Raw genomic sequence first — 19931 nt, 5'->3', positions numbered from 1 at the left:
AATAATTGAGACTTTTATTTTCGAATCTTCGATTGAAACGTCACGAATACATGGACCGCGGCAAATCGTCCGACGAGTATCGGTGATAAAGTCGACACATGCATATATCAAGTAACCACCGCGTCTTCTCAGCATTGCACAGCTTCGATGCGACCACGAATCCTCTTGAAGATGGCATCACGCGTTACGTGTTCGCGTAACGAAGCTTCTTTATCTCCCTATCAATGGTTCCTCGAGTTTACCTCTTGTTAACGATCGAAACCTTCACTCTCTCTCTCTTTCTCTCTCTCTCTCACTCTCTTTCGTTACTTGGACTTCACGATCACACGTATCGTCGAAGGAAGAAACGTACTTTCAGCGAGAGTCTGTCGCCTCCGCCGAGGCCGATAAGAAAAAAAAAGAGAAAAAAAAAAAGAAACAATTCACTCCCCCTCTCCGATTGCAACCACTCGAGAACCGATTTATCAGCCCCCGGGCGCCGAGAGTACGTGTCCCCCGCGATTACGGATTATAAGAAATCGTCAAAAATTCGTTGTCGTTGTAGCTTCCTCGATCCCAGAATTCGACCATGTTCCGCGAACCGTGTCCCTGTTTTCGATACCGTTTCGAACGTGGTCCACAGGCGGGTAGATAATACACGCAGCTCGTATGTTTGCGACTAAGACGGCTCGGAGGTCGCGTCTCAGGCCTGGATAATAACAAACGCGAACGCGCACTGGGATCGTGTTTAGATAGGTCGTACGGTATTTACGAGCGAGTCTGGATCCTTCGAGGAGTCGACTTACGGACAGAGTCACGATAAATACGCGCGTCCTCGTCGTCGAATCGCTCCGATCCGCCGTGTCGACGCGTTTAGTCCTCGTACCTGCCTGCCCTCGTTCTCTGATCAGTACCGAATCGGAGACACAACACGACGGACAGAATCCCGTGCCACGATGCTGTCCATCGTCGGGATCGCTGAAAATGGAAGCGTACACCCGGTGTCGCGAACGTAAATGCATGCTTCTCGAGGGACGATCATCCACTCTCCTCGAGCGGAAGACGTGGCTCCTCGTCGTACGAACAACGTGTGTCTTCCGTCTCGTCACGCGTCTACCTCGACCCGCTACCCTGCACATTGACCGCTCGGAACCGTTGTCCATCGGAGACGGTTGGTACACCATCCTCCGAACTGTTTCCCCGAAAGAACTTATCGTAGAGTCAATACCGGGCGTAAACCGTAAGCACCTCAGTAAACGGAATTGTACAGCATGTTGTCGGCGTACTGCGGCTGTCCACCTGGTGGCGGTGGTTGCGGGCTGTACTGCTGCGACGTGTCCGAGGCGCGACGCCTGAGCGCCGCGATGCTGTGGGCGCCTCTCCAATCCGACGCCTCGGTCACGTTCACGTCGCCGGCCACGCAGGATACACCACCGCCGCCGCCACCGCCTCCGCTTCCGGAAGTCGTGCCCGGCGAGCCCTGGCCGCAGTTCAAGGCCGCGCTCAGCCCGCCACCCTGACCCACGCTCGAACCACCCGGAGGGGAGCCCTGGGACGCTGTCACGTGCACACCTCCTGCAAAGTCGGAAATAACATACCTCTCAGTGTCGAAATCGTCCCTGTGTTCCTCAGCTAAATGCCGATTAAATCCTCGCTGAACCCAGACCTAACCCAGACCTAGCTTACACCTAACGCATGCGTCGGGAAACAAAAGCGTTGCGATATTTTCCTCTTGGACGGTACGACGTTTTTCTTTCGGGTGGTGATGTTCGGGGATTTTTTCTGTCGTTGTCGATGACGACTGGGGATGCTCGATACGCGAGGAGAGAAGAAGGTAATGGTTTTCAAAGTCTGGAGCATAATTTCTTCACCAGTTTTTGTTTCCAAGGACAGTACTCGGTGAGTAATTTCTCCCTTCTAGTTTTCTAAGCGAACGTCAACTTTGCGGGAGCGAGGGAACTGACGACACTGTTTAACAATCCGACCAGTCCCTTCTAATGTTTTCAAATCAAAGATCGTCGACCTCGCGAAGAAAATCCGTGGCACAATTTCTAAAGCGAAACGAACTCCACTGGGACTTCTATCGCAGGGATCATTTCCAAGTTGTCGCGCTATACATACTAAAGTCTCCCATACTAATGGCTCTCTCCGTTGTGTCCCTAAACATTGCATCACCGAAAGTTATCGGAATCCCCCGAGAATCTGACCCTCCTCGAATCACCTAAACACGGTCCAATCTGCGAAGAATCGTCCGCGACTAAAAACAACGTCGACATTACGATTCGTGCGTTTATGGTATACTTTTTTCGCGAACCATCGAACGACGGAACAACGAACAACCGTGAACGTTCGCGTTTATTTTATTCTCGGCTTCCGTCGGGCGAAGACGGGTTTGTTTACGGACGATTTAATTTACGAAGGATGAACAAAGGTCGCGACGAAGCTGTTGAGTTTGGAAGGCGATCGCGGTTATTGTCGTCGACGCAACATTGTTCTTAGCTGCTCGTCGAATAGTCAGGCACGAATCCCTTGGTTCGGTCAGGTAGCGTAATTTACAGGTGCGATACCGACCGCAGGTGCGCTAGGAAGGAACGTTTCCCTTTCTTCGCAGGAGATATTAATACGGTAGGCTCACAAAGTGCGTGGGGTGCGCTACCGGGTGTCGTAAAGTCGTTTCCGCCTCTTCCTGCACCACGTTGGTGGCCACGCCGAGAGACAACGGGGAAAGGGGATCTTTTTATGGCGGTATCGCGGCGAGAGCACAAGTTTGCGGAGGACTATGGTGCCGCCCCTTTTAGCAGCCTCCACGGAAAGAATGGAATAACTAATGGCACCGGTGAGTGTCATTTTACAGCGTTTTCTTGGCCGAGTCGCGCGACCTTTCCAAGCTCCGCGATTTTCACGGAATCGTTCTTACATTAGAGAAAAAATCCGAAACAATTATTTAAATTTCTAATACAACCGTTCGATCAAATATTGATCAACGTAACATTCTTTGCGTCGCTTTCGCGAGAATTCCGATCGATTTTTCCACCGATAGTTTCGTTCCAGGAATATCGATAAATTCGTCCCTCGTTTGGAACATTTCCGACACTGCTTTTTACAATTTTCGACAGGTGATCGAAACCACGAGATCGTTACTAAAAGTAACAACAAATCCTTCGTAAAAAAAACCCTCAACCGTCCAACAAGAGTTATCTATTTCTGGAAGATACTCGAGTTAACGATTCCTATACTTCGCGCCCTCCTCGTGAAGTCTCCTCGTAGAGGTACACACCCAGTTCGTGAAACCAGTTCGTCGGTCGTCCACCGATTTCAAAAGCGTTCGCGGGCGAGCGACTACGAAAATCGGGCATTTTCGGGCACAGTTAATTCACACCTGGTAGACGTCAGTTTGCCCGGGCGTACGGTGAACGGGGATAAACAAAATAGAACTCCGTAATCGACTCGAAAACCGGCGTGCCACGGTCGCGCTACCGTTCGATGCTAATCATCATCGAAAACCGATAAATAAGACGTTTCTCTAAAAGGTGTTTGCCCTGGACATTACCAACGAGTAAAAGCGGATAACCACGGTCCAGGCACCGGGGTATCGGCGACCACCTTAAACCGAGTCCACACGAACCGCGCGGATGGTAAATCGCGGCTGCGGAACGGCGACTTTTTTTTTCCTCTCGGTTGACGCTACCTGCCCCGCGGCGATAATACGTGATAATTGACACCTTGTACGTGTTACGTGTGTACACAGGTACGTGTTCGCGTTTCAGACACGCTCACGTTGCCGCGTACATTGTGAAACTGTGCTACAACTAAAGGCAGTTTCGCCACACGGTCCGCGAGTACCCCCCCGTTTTTCGCGCGAGACACATCCGCTCGCGTTCGACGATGTTCGCTCCAATTCGAGGTCAAACCGTCGATCGTGCTTCGAGGATTTTTTCTAGTCCTTTTTTTCGATAAATAGAGTCGAAGTCCTCCGAGTAAAAGTCCATTGAAACGACGTCTGCGCGAATTCGCGAGTCTCGGCGATCTTTGAAAGCCAGTTCGCGTTGGTCGATGTTTGATTGCATTTAGAGCCGAATCATCGAACGTGCCAGCTGGCGCATGTTTTGGGTCTATTTGTTAGTTTGATTAACGCCACGAGACTGTTCATCTCTGTAGGTAGAGGTTAACGAAAAGTCTGCTTGGATTTACAAGTTCAGGTTGGACAATGTTTGATCAGATTCAAGGGGGAACTATCGATTGTGTTTTAGGTGGCTTCTTTAGTTTCGATAATGCCTCGAGGCTGTCCAATTCTGCAGGTAGAAGTTAATGGAAACGAAGTCTGCGCAGATTTACAAGGAATCTCAACAAAGTTATGTATAATATTTCTCGACTCTTTTACCGTGACGTGAGTTTACTATCCGTTTGTGTTGGCCAATGTTTGATTAGATTCGAGGTCGAACTATCGATCATACTTGGAGTCTTCTTTCTAGTTTCAATAACGTATCGAAGCAATCGCGGCTTTGTGGAAAAGTTAACAGAAATAAAGTCTGCCGTCGATTCACGGTTTAGCGAAAAATCTAAACGAAATATAATATCGTTAGAATATTTATCGGATATAGGAACGATAATACGTGAGCAGAACATTTGCAGAAAATAATCGAATCTAGTTTGGAATCGTGTTGACAAATCTAAAAATAAATTCGCGGTACATTGGTATTCCTCGATAATCGCGCTAGTTCCTAACTCGCATAACGTATTGTTTAATTCCATTTCGAAATCACAGGTTCGACCAAAGTTCCCTGTACTTTTTTTCCGGTTTCAATCACCCGTCGAACCGGATTGCGCTCTGCACGTAAAAAATCAATAGAAACAAAGTCTCCTCCGGGCACTGCATCGCGTATACTTGACATTTTCAGCAAAATAATCGTGCCCAGCTTGGACGAGTATTTTTTTTTTTCTTTTTTTTTCTTTCAACCGTCCCTCGGCGTCTATTTCCGATCCGCTGGTCTTTGTTGCAGATATTGCTTTTCAATTATCCGTCAGACGCTCAAGAAAATCCATTATAAATAAGCACTCCGAAACGGAGAGACGACACGAAGCGAAATTCGAAAGCGAATGGAATTCGATGCCCGTCCGTTGAAAATTTATATCGTAAAAACTGATCTTAGGAGTTGTTGACCTCGGAAAATGACGGTGCCGGTATATCCGCTCGAATTTAATCCATTTATACGTGTCAATATGGATTCGGTGACGGCAGCATCCGACATGATGTTTTTAAATATGAGTTATCGAAACGGATATAGAAATGGTTAAGTGAGAAAGACACTAGTCAGAAACATTTCTTTAACCGGATTATCGAAATTCTCATTATCGTTCTTTTGAGACCGGCTCGTTCTTCGAGACTCCGAGAACAACGACGAGCGTTCATCGATATTCGACGAATTCCTAGACGAGTTGAATTTTATCGAAAAGAAGTTAGCATTCGATGACACAGACTCGAGAAACTCGAAGCTTAAAATAGTCAAGTGTTACGATTGATAATCAAAATTATTCGTTGCGAAGATCGATGCAGAAAACGAGTAAATTTTTCATTTACGAATCTCCTTTTAGCTAGGTTTCTATTGAAACTTCGAATTGCCTCTTCTTTTGAATGTATCTATTTTTCGCTGTAAAAATTTCGTCCAAATTCGCCGCGAATGTCTCGAAACGTCAATTTCCTTATCGATACTTCTTTCACGAAGAATAGATACCATTCGGACCATTTTCCATTCTTCGGTCTAATAATTACAAGGAAGAAAGTCAACCGTACCGAGAAAATTTCGTACCGGCCGCGTGTTAACACACCGGAGCTGTTAAAAAACAAACGAAGAGGGCTCGGGAGTAGAGTTGGTCTTTTACTTGTTCGGTTCTTCGGCGTCTATGTTCTCTTCGAAACGTTTCGGACGTATCGGGCCGCGCGACGGACAGAATTTCGTGAGACAAAGAATTTCACACACGCCTCGTCTCTCGGGCACCTTCGAAGGTACAAGGTCCCTGGATAAGGTGAAGCGTAACTCAACCAAGACAGGTTGCATCGGGATGTTATGGTAAACATACAGCGAAAGATCTCGCACCTAGGTGCGAGACCGGGCTCGAAGTTTGCCTGCGTAAACAGACGAGAGGACGGAGTTTATGTTTCTGTCTCAAATTCCTTATATGCAGGCGCATAACCCCTTCGAGCGATAATGCACCGTAACGTTTAACGACTTCGTCAAAGAGGTACCGGGTTCCTCGATACTGTTTGCACGTCGTCTTCTTTTTTTAGAGGGGCCACGGTCCAAAAGTTTGGCAAGACGATTATCGAACCGCCCATAAGCGTCTGCGTTTGTACGCCGCGTTAATATTCGCCTCTTCCCGGATAGAAAATATTCCTCTCCTAAAGATCCGTTTCGCAGCCGATACCTCCGCCGCCTCGCCGGCCCAAATCGCGCTTTAAAGGCCAACACATAAAACTTTATTATCCTAGAACACTCCTCTTAACGACACCTCGTAGAATCACGGTGTTATAAAACAACCTGTCGTCCTATCCGACTGCATAAAATATTATCGATTTCTCTCTTTGTATCACGAACTACCGAGGTGTCTCTATTAAGTCGAATGCTTCGCAGGAAGGAAGACTAATTACGCGTAAATAGATTCGTTACGATCGACGATGTACCTTCGCTTCTTTCGATTTGTTTCGATGAAAAAGTTAAGTTACAAAAATCGCAAGATTTCATCCGCGAGGAGTTACTAATCTGTCGATCGTTTTCTCGAAATTGCGACCTGAAGATTCGTTATACCCGAAGATTAATCTGGCTTTGTACGAACTCGCTGAAAGATCGATAGAAATAGAAAATCTTTCGTACAGTTATCGATAATCGTGGTATCGCGCTAACGGTGGTGGTCTGTAGGGTCCTGTGAGCCACCTCTAACCTTCCTAAGAAACGTTGGCGCGTAAGAAACGAGGAATCGATGGTAAAACGTGAAAAGTAATTTACTCTTGGTGGTGTAATCGAAAGCTGGAGCATTGGAGTCCGTTCGCAGCTCTAGGGTCCACGCACGGGATTAACTTACCAAGGGAATTCAGTCCGTAACTAGCTTGATAGACGGTCTGCGACGGACTGCTGATCGGGAGGCCAGAATTACCAAGACCCAAGCTCGAGCCGAGGCACCTCGCGCTTTGCTGGCCAAGTTGCCCTAAACTTTGCCCGAAACCGCCCATTTCCATGCCCCCCTGCCCCAATTGTCCGAGACCTGTAAAACAAGCGGTTTCGATTAAACAAGGCGAATCGGGTTGGCTCGTCCCAAAAGGACGACCTCGGCCAGCGATCAAATTTGACGATTCGAATCTATCGAATCCTTCTACTTCCGACCGAACGCTGATGTAATTCATTATCCAATTGATATTTAATAGAGAGGGTATTCCAGGTTCGGTAGTTGCGCGTCTCGATTATTTTAAACGTGTTACGATAATTTCTTTACGAATAACTACCGATTTCAATACGGTAAATGGTATAAAAACGCATCTCGGTTCGGTAAATCAGAGGTTCGTCGATCGTACGCGACGAGGGGGTTCGTGAAACGATACGCGTGTCATCGAATGTTCGCAGAACTGATGATACCTACCGGTGGATAATTAAACACACGGAATTAAATTAGAAGCATTCCGTTGTCGAAAGTTGGTAAGACACCGGTGTACCCCGAAGTGGAACCCCCCGGTGATAAGACGACGCGCGTGCGAGCGAAACAACGCGAGGAATTTAATAGAATTAATGTAAAATCGAGCGATTCGTTTGCGTTCGAAAGAATAACTCACCCCCGTTCGTTTCCACCCCCGTCGTTTTTGGCGAGCCTGATACCGCGTTTTACGAGGGACAATTAGCACGATATTACTTTATAACCGCGACCTTGACATCTTCCAGGGTACAATAAAATCTGATAAAGACCGACCGCGGGGGTTTTCTGTCGGCGCGTGAACACGGACACGGCCGTTGCCTTTTTCCCGAGAATTTCGGCTCATTGACATATGCAAATTGCGGGGTAACGTTGACGGGCTGACCTGTTCCCACTCCCCATCTTTCAGCGGGTCCGTGAAACATTCCAGCGCCGCAGAGGTCGGAGCTCATCGGGCCAAATGGTGGCAGACCGTGCGAGGGCAGCAACGTACCCCGTGCCCGGAACACTGGCGCGTGCTTCTTTTTTTTCTTCCACTTTGCCCGACGATTTTGAAACCACACCTGGAACAAGTTTCGATCGCTGAGACCGCGAATGAAAACACCTGGAGCGAACGACAAACGGCCATCGACCGTCTCGTTATCGATACCGAGTCGTCCATCGATTTCCGTTATCGATTACGCCCATTGGATTCCTCGTCGGTAATTTTTATCAAGCAAAGTAAGTTTCCTTCGTTTCCGATCGAACTCTCCTACGACGGAGTTAAATCGCTCGAAACCCGGAATTAGATACGCTTCTGTCCGAGTATAGAAACATCGGGTTTCGGAAGCTATATTAAGGAATCTTTTCTAATCCTTAGATGTAATACGATTATTCACGGTATGCTTATAATTGTCGCGCAGTATTTCGGTAAACAGAAGCTTTTTAATTCGGAAAGGAACAAACATACCGTTTCACCGGGTGAAACAGCGAGATACTATTATTAGGGTGTTCCAGAAACTATTATGCATTTCAGTCGCTCGGCTTACCGTTATTCCCGAACTGTCTATCAAAATGTTTCATTCTAATTACGAAAATATCTTTTGCATTACGGACCTCGGTAGATAAAAAACGAAACGTACAAACATTGCACGATGTATACTTGGAATAATAATGATTGCAGGTATGAGAAAAAGGGAATCCGGGAACAACCGTTTCTCGAACACCCCATAATCCAAGAGCAACGAACCAACCAGAGTCTTCGTCGCCGTTCATTCGTCGGTGAGTCTTTCGCGCAATATAACAGCAACATCTCTAGTAGTAACAAGCGCGAAGCGAAGAGTAACATTCCAAGAATTATCCCAGAACTGCCTAGATCCGAGAACTGCAGGATCCTGAATGTTTCCTGGAACTCCCCCCCGTAACCGAACCACGGTCTCGGTCGGTATCTGCTCCTCTCGGTGGGTGATTCTTTCTTTTTTTTCTTTTTCACGTGTCGCGCGACAGCAAATTTCGGACGGAAGACGTTAAGATGTCCCTGGGCGTTACGACAATATCTTCGACCCCACGGCGAGTAGCTATTAGGCGACGTTATGAGCTGTTGATTCTGGCCACGTAGTGGCCCCCTAAGCTGCCCGGGTCCCGGGGACTTGATTTATTGATATCGCATGCAAAGCCCACCCCTGTGTTCTCCGATATACCCTCGTCCTACATCCCTCCCGCTGCCCCAACCCCCTCGCCGGTACGCCGCCGCTCCCCCCCCTGCTCCACCATTACCCGGCCGGTCTGGCTCCGTGCGGCTACAGTCCCTTTCCTGGCGCGGTAAAGCGCGCTATAGCCATCTCATATGTGCCCATAAATTAGTACTTTAGCATTAGAGCGCGATGCGCGCTTGCGCCTCCGACGCGCACGTACCGAGCGCGTACACCCGCGAGAGCAACAGCGACCGCGTCTCGCCTCTACGGCCAGGAGCGAACGAGACGCTCGTGTAGCCACGGGGGTGGAGACACCCTCTGCTAACATGCAGGGATTATACGAATCTAATTGGATATATGGGATTTACAGGCTACGGTGTACTCCAGGTATTGCCACGGAAAGCGATCGTCGGATTTCTACGCGCGAAGGCGGTTTATTATGAGCCACTAAGTTTCGAGAGAATGGAAAACTGCCATCGTTGGCCACGATGCCAGTCGTACGGACGGAAGTCGTGTTACGTGGTTGTCGGGGTAAGCGACTTTGACGAACCAAGAGGGAAACCTCGCCTCCAGGCACACACTTCTCTCGAAGAGGTGACGATTTACCGAGCATTGTCCCTCGAATGGTAGAAATTTGCCCGGTGTTCGATTTGTAATTAGACTTCGGTGCGTCTTACTGGGAACGTCTGTCTCGTTCGCTGTTTTTCGAGAATGGTAGCGAATATCGGGGCCTTGGAACCCCGTTCGCGAAAAGAAGATTCCAATTTAACGAAGCGACGAACGATGCGCATTGTCCTCTTCGTATCGTAGAAATTTCCGTGGCGGCTGGTCTCGTGTTCGTTGAATCTTAGGAACATCTGTCGCATCCGCTGTCTCTCAAGGATAGCAGCTCGTGACGGGAAACATCGGAGGTGGGTGGTGTTAAGTGCGTCGGGATCGAATCGGTGTCTATAGATCAGCCCATTGGCGCAGCCGTTCATCGATGAAACCGTCCGAGCACGGATTGATCCCCGATCTCGATCAAACGTGATAGAGCATCGGTGATCAACCGACACGTGTCTTTTTCAATCGGTCGATGTTCGCGCTCAATGAGCGTGAAACCGGGATCGAAGTCGCGGATGGGTTTCCTGTTTATAATATTTGAATATTTCATGAACCGAGCGACACGGGAAAAATGTCGAATAGAAGAAATGTTTGATTTTTGACGAGCTATCGCGAGGTCTGAATGAAAATTTCATAGAGCTCGTAATTGACACGGATTTCAATTTTATAAATACCTCCTCGGTTATTGCGGCGCCGTCTGTAACTCGATGAAATTTTTACTCGCACCTATTGCTCGTAAAAAATCGAACGTATCGCGCATTCGGTGTTATATTTCCATCTTCGTTAGCCTTTGAAACGTTTCGGTAAATCGGTTCTCCGAATATCGGTCGATGAGAAAAGAAATACCCGTTTAATATTTTTCCATGGTTACATCCGTTTTTTTTTTCTCGAAATCGAAGATCGTGAGATCTGGAGAGATATTTCGCGAAACGAGTACAGGTTTCGTTTCTTCCCGCGAGACGGGCATCGATTCGAAGTGGATATGCAAAATCAGTCCCCCGGTTCGATCCCTTTCGTCTTGCTCGCGATGTCAATGTTTCTTGCGGCGCTCGTGGGTGGGTGTGGTTGCGTCGATTTCACGGTACAACTACGGCAGAGCTACGGCTAAAAGCCCGTGGATAATTCGCTGTTACACGCCGCGTGAGCATCGACGATGCGAACCAGAAGAGGGAAAAAGCACCAAGGGACTGTCGAGGCATATATCGCGCATTATCACGTGCGCGCCCCTCCTCTCTCAGTGGCTGATGCAGCCTACGTGCACGTACGGCAGAACTTCCGTTAATTAACGCAGGTGAATGCTAATGACTCCTGTTACGAAATAACTGCACGCAAAACGCGAGCTTTCGTCGAGCGCGCGCGATATCGGTTGCCGCGCGTCGGAACCGGTCAAAGAAGTTTCGAGCGCTTTGACGCGATGGAGTTTTAACCTCCCTTGGTCACGGGGCTTCCCGAAATACGAACTTTTCGAGCACCGAACCAACAAAACGCGTTCCCGAATACGAAATTGTTAATTGTTCATTCGAAGGCCAGTTTCGAGCAATTCCATCTCTTTCTCGAAATGTTTCGGGGAGATTTAATTCGGTCGATTTGTGAAATTCAAACAGTGTGGAGAGTTACTTCGAATATTGGAGAATTCGAATGTCACGAATAGACTTTGAATATCAGAGAATTCGAATGTCACCAATAAACTTTGAATATTAGAAAATTCGAATGTCACGAATAAACTTTGAATATTGGAGAATTTAAATGTCACCAATGAGCTTTGAATATTGGAGAATTCGAATGTTACGAATAGACTTTGAATATCAGAGAATTCGAATGTCTCCAATGAACTTTGAATATTAGAAAATTCGAATGTCACGAATAAACTTTGAATATTATAGAATTCAAATGTCACCAATGAACTTTGAATATTAAGGTATTCGAATATTATTATCCTAATACTTGAACTGTTGAATATCACAATTCGAATGTTAAACGAGAAGAATCTTTAAAAGAGAACGATGTACTTAAGAAATTCGTGGTTCGCGTCACGCTATTTAGGTATTTAATATTTAGATATTTAATTAGCGCGTGAAATACTCGAATAATATTTTCCAAAATATTCGAATCCAGGAAATTTCGATGAGTAGTAGCAGCTCTGACGTTCGACCGCGCATCGAGATGTTTAATCGTTATTATAATCTTTTGTTCGGGTTCCATTCAAGCCGATAAAATAGTATCGCGCTTCCGTTAATAACGATCATCGAATCGTTCTACGTGTGCGTGTTGAAGCACCCCTATATCGATGATCACCGTTGGATCGTAGATACCTATGAAATTGTGTTAATTCGAAGTTAATTACGCGTATGACGATACGGCGTGCGCTATGACGAGAATGGAACTATTGTCCCCTATGATGACACGGGGACAAAGACGATTCGTACGAAATGTTTCAGCGTTAATTGCGTGCCTGGCGTGCTCGATGAATTATCGTTCATTAAATTCATATACCTTAAAAATCACTCACCACCGCTGTCGAAAGACGGGAAATCGATGGTCCCCATCGATACTGTCATCGACGCGATCGTCGAATGGTTCCAGCGTACCACGAAAACGCAATGTAAAATTATACCACGTGGTAAGGAGCGAAACGTTTTAACCCGTTAAATACCGATGTCCTACTTATCCGAGAGAACATTTTTGTACCGTTATGAAACTTTATTCGGATATCACGTGCTCTTAAAAATACGAGGTTCAGATCCCGGTAAAGTGTACCGTAATTTTCTTTTTGTAATATTCCGTAATAATTTTCGCGATCTCTCTGCTCTCGAATATTACGTAAAATCGATTCAATCTGCCCTCGGTATAATTTTCCACTCGAAAAGAATGTTCGTGGAAGCTTGCGCGGTACCGTTGCTTTACGCTAGACATCGGTTCTATCGATAGGTAATAATTTAAAGAAGAAATATTTTCTAACGAATAAAATAATTCTTCCAAATTCGGCTGAAGTGTATTCCGGGGAAAGTAAAGTATAATTTCGAGGAAAGGATAAATTTGGTACTCGATGGGTCGAGAATTCGTCGAAACGGTTAACCAGACGCGTGGATCGACTGTTAACAAACGTATCGACGAGTTTTCGAAAGGCAAAGGGTCCCGAAGCCAACCGGCTCGATCGAACACCACGGAACACACCTTTCGATGACTAAGGTGGCTAGACCGATGCCTTTCGTGGTTATAATACCTCAGTTCGAGACGGGTCGGTCGGTCAATTAGGAACATTGCTTTTTAAAAATTGATCAATCACCGCACGCTGCGGAGGCGCGTGCGCCGCGCAGGCAGCTGTTCCCAGGAAACACCTGGAATCACGGCGAGGGTGGAAGCGAACGCAAATGCTCTCGAATAATCAGCATCAGTCGCGATGATCACCGGGGTCGACGTTGGATCAGAATCTACGAGCGAATATTCTATCTGAAAATATTGCCTCGTGTTCCTGCATACATAAGGGAATTTCTAGCACTGACTTTAAGGGTATCTATTAAAATGTGTGTGTAATTTCAGGGATGATGGCAGCACGGGAAAGGAACGATAAAATGTTGACGGAAACGTAGATTTTTCACACGTTTTTTTTTTTTACACCAGGGAGCACAATAAATGCATAAAATTCGCAATTATATGTTTCAGGCGTGGAAACTTATTTCTGTTCGCCGGTCGAATCTGGAACGAGAGACTCGTTTCATCGTGGAGATCGTCGCGATGCAATCGACGACATTCGGTGCACATTTTTCCCCGTTTAAAATGCTTCGAGTATTTTTCGATTTATTCACTTTACGAAACATCGAACTTCCCACCCCTTGGATTTGTGTCCCCGCTTTACGAAAATTGCGCAAAGTTCCCCGGCATTTCGGGACGCGTTGCGCAACGAAACATTTTCATAATCGAACGGTAAAATTTCCGTCGATTCGGGAACGATCGTAATACGATTTAAATTTTACCGCAAGGTGTGCTTAATGCAAACGATAATTAAAAACTGATTCACGTGGAAGCGGGGACGGTTCGGTGCTCCGTAAAATTCAATCGATCGGGGACGATAAAATAAAAGAAAATCCTGTTCGAATAAAGAAACGTCGAAACGGTTCAGATTGACAAAGGGCGCGCGAATAACGGATTATCAATTTTGCAATTTTAAATTCACGCGAATCAATTCTTTCAGTTTCTTCACCAGTCCGTGGATTCGCGTGTAACGATACACGCGCGTAGATAATCGTTTATGTAAATTCAATGTCAACCGCGTGGGTGTATACCTCCATCGTCGGATAAACACGCTTCTTGCGTCGTCGAAGGAAACACGAATCACGTTCACGTGGTATGTTCTGCGAGAAACATTGTTAAGAACCCGCGAAAACACACGGCGAGCAGAAATTTACGTCAATGATCGATGGAGAGCGAGAGAAAAAAGAAGGAAAAATTAATTTTTATCCACCGGACACGAGTCTACCAACCTTTATACGTTACAAATATTTATTTTCACGGGTACGGTGTAATTACGCGCATCGTTGGCTCTTTAGAAATAATAATACAACGCTCTTTCACCGTGCTAAATTTAATATCGTCCCGTACTTTTCTCCCGGACAAATTTTTCCTCGTTTCGACGAGTGTTCCACGAATTTCTCCTCGACTTTAATCAACGATCCGGCGCGTTCACCGACGTAATATCCGAAAATACCGTGCAACCCGGGTTACCAAGCGCCGGGAACGCTGGATACGGGCACGATAAGGGACAGAAATCCGTAGAACTGCTTCTTCCTTACCGTTTCTCCGCGCCAATCGCGAATAGCCCCGGTTTAACTCGAGAAGAAAGAGTTTCCGTGCTTTCGGAGGGGCCCCGAAGGTGGCGAGAGAAAAAAAAAAGAAAAGGTTCGGGGCGGTCGAGTCGGGACGAAGGGGGCTTGGTCGAAAGGTTAGGGCGAGGTTTAGAAGGAGGGAGAGGCGGCGAGAGCTCGTAAAGGGGGTTTCAACGGGCGCTGATATAAATTGAGCTTGCCATCAAGGCAAGCGGCGGGATCTGGCCAAGACCCCAAGATATATAGAAGTAGCTTTCAGCACGCCATTGAAGAATAGTTCGACTCGCTTCGCGGAAAAATGCCCCGAATCGCCGCAGCGCGGGATAACGTTTCTCTTGCGAGATCTTCCACGAGCCGAGGGCCGAAACGTTACCGCGGGATGAAAACTTAATTCATCGTTCGTCGTTCTTTCATCCCTCAAGAACGGATCCCGGCGAATCTTCGGGCGCCGGAAGTGGTACGGGAGGACCACGAGTCAGACGGCTCGCCGAGCGTGGAATTTTAACTCGTTTCTTCTACGCGTGGAACAATTTTATGGAAAATGGTACGTTACCACGCGACGGATACATCTTCGAACGTGTACGATACACATACGAAAACAAGGGACGGATATCCGAACAGTAATTCGAATTTCGACGACATCGAAATTAATGGAAAAGGAAAGTTCTCCTTTGAATTATTTCGCACGGGTAAGAATCACGGGATCGAAGATAACGATACTTTAGATATTTTGGGAAACGCTTGGCCGAGAGTACAGTCGATTGGGAATAAAAGAATCGGGACTTTTATTTTTAATTTTACCCGATGCGATCGCAGCGTTGCGTTCCGTATCAGAACCGATGCATTCTAAAGTCATTGTCGGGACATTGAATCTTAAGGAACGGTTACACGCGATTATTTGGCCTAATGGTTGCGTCGAGGTTCCTTTCCGTTAGATCGGCTAAAAATTGACCATATTCTTTCCCGTATTTCACGGAGGGAAGAAAAAACCGATTCGAGATGGCGCTGGGTGGCTAATATTTAATGAAAATAAATACTACATAAGTTTGCGCGATGCGAGCCTGATTGATGACGGTGGTCGGGCTCCTGTCCGAGGGTGGCAAGACGCATTACCCGGACCGCCTACTGTTTCACGCTGCGTTACGTCGTCGGTAGGGACATTTTCGTTGGGCCATTAGTGGGTCGTCGTGATCTAACGTCACGCGGAATTAAAATTCGAGGATCACCCTCGAAAACTCGAGCAACGGTTGTTTTTTGAAATTAACTTCTCGCCGGATCTCCCTCACGGTGTGCTCGGTGCGCGACGTTTTTGATAAATCTTGTTCGCCTCGTATGAATCACGGACCGATGCGTTTTTAACATTTTTACGGAACACCGTTACCGATCGATCGAATTAATTTTGTAAACTCGCGATGGTGAACGATCCCAAATGGTTCTCTCGAAACGTTCAAAGAAACACGGTCGACGGTGTTGCAAAAATAAAATGTCCGGCCGCGTAGCTTCGTAAAGTTCGCGAAACGGCCGATAAAGTGCAGACGCGGGATGCCCGCGTGTGACGGTGAACCGTGAACTTGATCCATTTATACCTTATTATGGTTTCACGGACGCAATATCGTTGCCACGGGATGGCTGTCGTGAAATTAGCCCGAATTGCTCGTGGAGCTGGATTTATCTGCCCACGGGGTAAGTGCGATCGCAAAAATCTCTACGGCGCTGTACGTTCACCACGGGACGATCTATCAATCGTCCACTGTCTCGACTTTCTTGAAAGCCGTGGGAGGCATCTCGCGCGAGAAACATTTCGTTCTACGATTTCATTTCCTCGCGAGGAATCCCTCTCCTTTCGTATCCTGGCGCAGCCAACGGTAAGTTTCATTCATCACTCTCGTCGATCTCGAATAACGAACAGGTGAATCCGTTTCCATTCGCCCGTTTCGCATTTAGAGCTTGGGTTTTAAAAGTATTCGCAAAAATTACGCGTACTCCTATATCTGATATTTTTTTCATTCTTTTCCAATAGAGTACCAGTCACCGTTAATAAGGTTTCGTCGTGAGACGCCCTTTACAAAATCGATGGACTGATCTTACGAAAGATACACATTCCGAACGATGTCGAAAGAATAGCAATTACAATTCGCGAATTACCAAATCTATAAATACACAATCAAATTATTATTATATATTTCAAAGTTCAGAGAGACACTCTTTCTAATAATCGATACCCTTCCGAAAATTATACACACAGTTCGGTAAACGGTGTAAAGATAAGTCTTACCGTTACGGAGACCCGGTCGTTGTTTGTTTGAAAGTTCGAGGGATGCTTGAAAACTTTCGAGAGACACTGTACGCTTCGAGCGCGCAAAAAATGTCGCGATTTCCAGGGACTACGTAACGAGAGCTTCCAGCGACGAACCAGCCGTGAAAATCGGGACTCGTGATCGGTTTCATCCCCCTGCTGTCCCGCTCCTCCTCACGGTCGTGTATTTTCGCGCGGTGTGAAATTATTCAGGGCCGGTAGACGTCATAACAAAATGGGCGTTAGATGATGCTCCCGAGGGTGATCGCGGCGACATAGTTTATCCATTGAGAACCCCACGTTCTCTCCTCTATACAGCCGGCCGCTTCGTGTGTACACGGTGATGCTTTTCTCTCCGCGTGTACGCTCGCGAGCTGGGTTACGCGCTCGCGTGATACGCGCGGTGGCGTTCGTATGCGTGCGGTAGCCGGCCGTGATATTTTTCGGCCGGCGACACGTAAGAGCTAATATCGCGGTCTATGCATATTTATACGGCATTAAAAATCACCCCTCCCTTAAAATGCATAGGCTGCTGCATAGCAGACGCGTTGAATCTTCGTCGAGCCGCGTAGGCCGAAGCGTTTGTCACGTTGGAGGGGTCGCAGGCAGCAGAAGTTGCCGCCACGTTCCCTTTGAACTTTTACTATTTCATTGAGACGATCCCTCCGATTCGAGAAACGACGTCGCTCGTGCTCTCGAATCGTCTGAGAATAATAATATTGCTTGGATTTACTCGGTTATTCGATAGTAGGGGGTATCTTAGAACGTAACGTGTGCGCGTCAGTGTGGTAGAAGGTGTAGGAGAAAGTTTGAAAAGAAAAGAGAATTGTCACGACTTTACGAATTTGCTTCTATGATCATCGAGGATGATATTATTACAATCTTTCCAACGATGTGGTTGGAAATTAGAAAAGGAGAATTATCATGGCTCTACGAATTTAATACTCGTAAAAGATTGTCGGTGAAAGATGTGGAAGGATATTAGTAAAAGAAGAAAATTATCTCTACGCAAGTGTAGAATTATTTCGACTCGACGAACGCAGTAGCTATTGCACAATAAAACAATGCGCTCTCTATTTTGCCGTTACATTAATCTTAACACTACATTAATCTTAACGCAAAGAATGCCCGAAATAGTTGCCTCGAAGACGTCCAGTCTCTAATAATAAATGCCCGGGATGACTGACACAAGTGTGTCTAATTTTGACAGTAATAGTTTGCCAATATCTGGACAGTGGCGAGCGATAAAATATTCTCGCCGCGGACGTTAATATCCACCCAATTATGTATCTGGTCCTGAAAATTTGTCGAGCTTAGCTCTCTTGTCCTTTTAAATTTATGCGTGAATTTTTAGGATTCGGTGTCGATCGCGTATAAATAGGAACGGTGTTGTCTGCGGTCTCGATCGAGTCTCTCGCGTAAAAATTTACACCAAAATCTATCCTCGGACGTATAAATAACGGAAAAGGAAATAGAATTTTCAACGCAGAAGAAACCGAAGTTGGGAGGGATAGGGGATGGGATGGGGTGGGTCAATCAGGCATCGATATTTCAAATCTATCGTCGACTCTGGGTTCGGATTTGTTTTCCCGGTGACACGATAATTTATCCGTAACGCGTGCAAAAGAGTTTCGCGCGTTCCATCGTTTCCTTTCTAATATTAGACCGATGTCTGTTGCGCTCGTGTATTCTTATTCTCGTAGCCGTAGGCATGGACGTTGATTTATTTTTTACGCCTCGCCTCGACCATCGGGTGTGTGTTCGATATTCGTTCGATGGCTTTCATACGTTACTCGGCCAGAAACAATGTGGCAGTGATTTAATACGAGACAGAACAGTGATCGAGAGTGATTCGCGTTGCGACGAAACTTGTCGGCCGCGTGTTTGATGCGCCATCGTAAAACACTCGATTGCCGCGTACACGTGTCTGGTTATACGCTGGACGCATCCACGTAAATGATCAGTGATAGTTTACGGTCGGAAATTTTGCAGATGGAAAATTGCATATCGATCATACCGCCGTGTGCTCTCGATACTTGATTCAACGCGAGGCCATAATTCCATATTATCCTATCTCCCCCGTTTCTCTCTTTTTTTTTCATCTTCCTCTTCTTTTTTTCACCAGTTTTTGTTTCTCCATTGTTTACTGCGCGCGCGCGTTAAGTGAGATCAATCGAACGAATTATTTCCCGCGAACCGTGGAAATACCGTGAGAAAGGAATCAACCATCACGTGCCCGTAGCGCGTAATTAAAAATTCTACCCGGAGAATGATCCCTCGAAGAATTTTTCTTTTCAACTTGATTAACGAATCTCTGTATTACGTTCGTAAAGTTGCACACAATATGCACAGCTGCGGTTATCGATATAAGGAGAAACTTATCCGCGATGCAACGATGATCCGTATCGATGAATAATTGGAACAATACCCGAGTAACGTAGAAAATGACAAGAAAAGTTTTCGTTGCAATCTCCTTGGAAAATTTCCACAAAACTCGCGAGCCCTCTACGCGCTTTTTTACGTATCGTTAAAAATGAAAACTCTATTGTTCGCGAGAAGAAAATTCGACGTTGAGAGAGGCATCGCCGATCGTCGGAGAGAGAAGATTCATCCCGCGATCACAGGGGATGAAAATTTGTATCTCGGCGTATTATTAAAAATAAAAACTCTATTAACCGGGAAACGGATCCTCGCGGACGACGGAGAGGAATTAAGTTTGCAAATGCGAGCGCGAAGACGCCTCGGGTTTCGAGCGTCGTCGTCGTCGTCGTTCTCCAACTTTTCGAGCGAAACGCTGAAACCATTTCCCATTTCTCAGGACAACACAATAACGAACTACATTTACCCCCGGTGCAGTCACTTGTTTGTCCCCGAGGATGG

The 19931-nt window shown here is 46.5% G+C and overlaps 1 protein-coding gene across 1 annotated transcript in view; it reads right to left on the bottom strand.

The window, feature by feature from the left end:
- Positions 1 to 1228: 1228 nt before the first annotated feature.
- The window catches only part of Otp (orthopedia homeobox), a 36158-nt gene continuing 17455 nt past the window's right edge, over positions 1229 to 19931 (bottom strand). Inside the window, exons 4-6 of the mRNA XM_076322076.1 lie at positions 8042 to 8219; positions 7057 to 7236; positions 1229 to 1554 (exon numbers count right to left, since the gene is read on the bottom strand). Coding sequence (XP_076178191.1) covers positions 1229 to 1554; positions 7057 to 7236; positions 8042 to 8219 — 684 coding nt within the window. The remainder of the gene's footprint in view (positions 1555 to 7056; positions 7237 to 8041; positions 8220 to 19931) is intronic.

Source organism: Ptiloglossa arizonensis, chromosome 10 (genome assembly GCF_051014685.1).
Source record: "Ptiloglossa arizonensis isolate GNS036 chromosome 10, iyPtiAriz1_principal, whole genome shotgun sequence".
Classification (NCBI taxonomy): domain Eukaryota; kingdom Metazoa; phylum Arthropoda; class Insecta; order Hymenoptera; family Colletidae; genus Ptiloglossa; species Ptiloglossa arizonensis.
The sequence above is the reverse complement of the archived record's forward strand: the minus strand, read 5'-3'. Positions and strand labels throughout refer to the sequence as shown.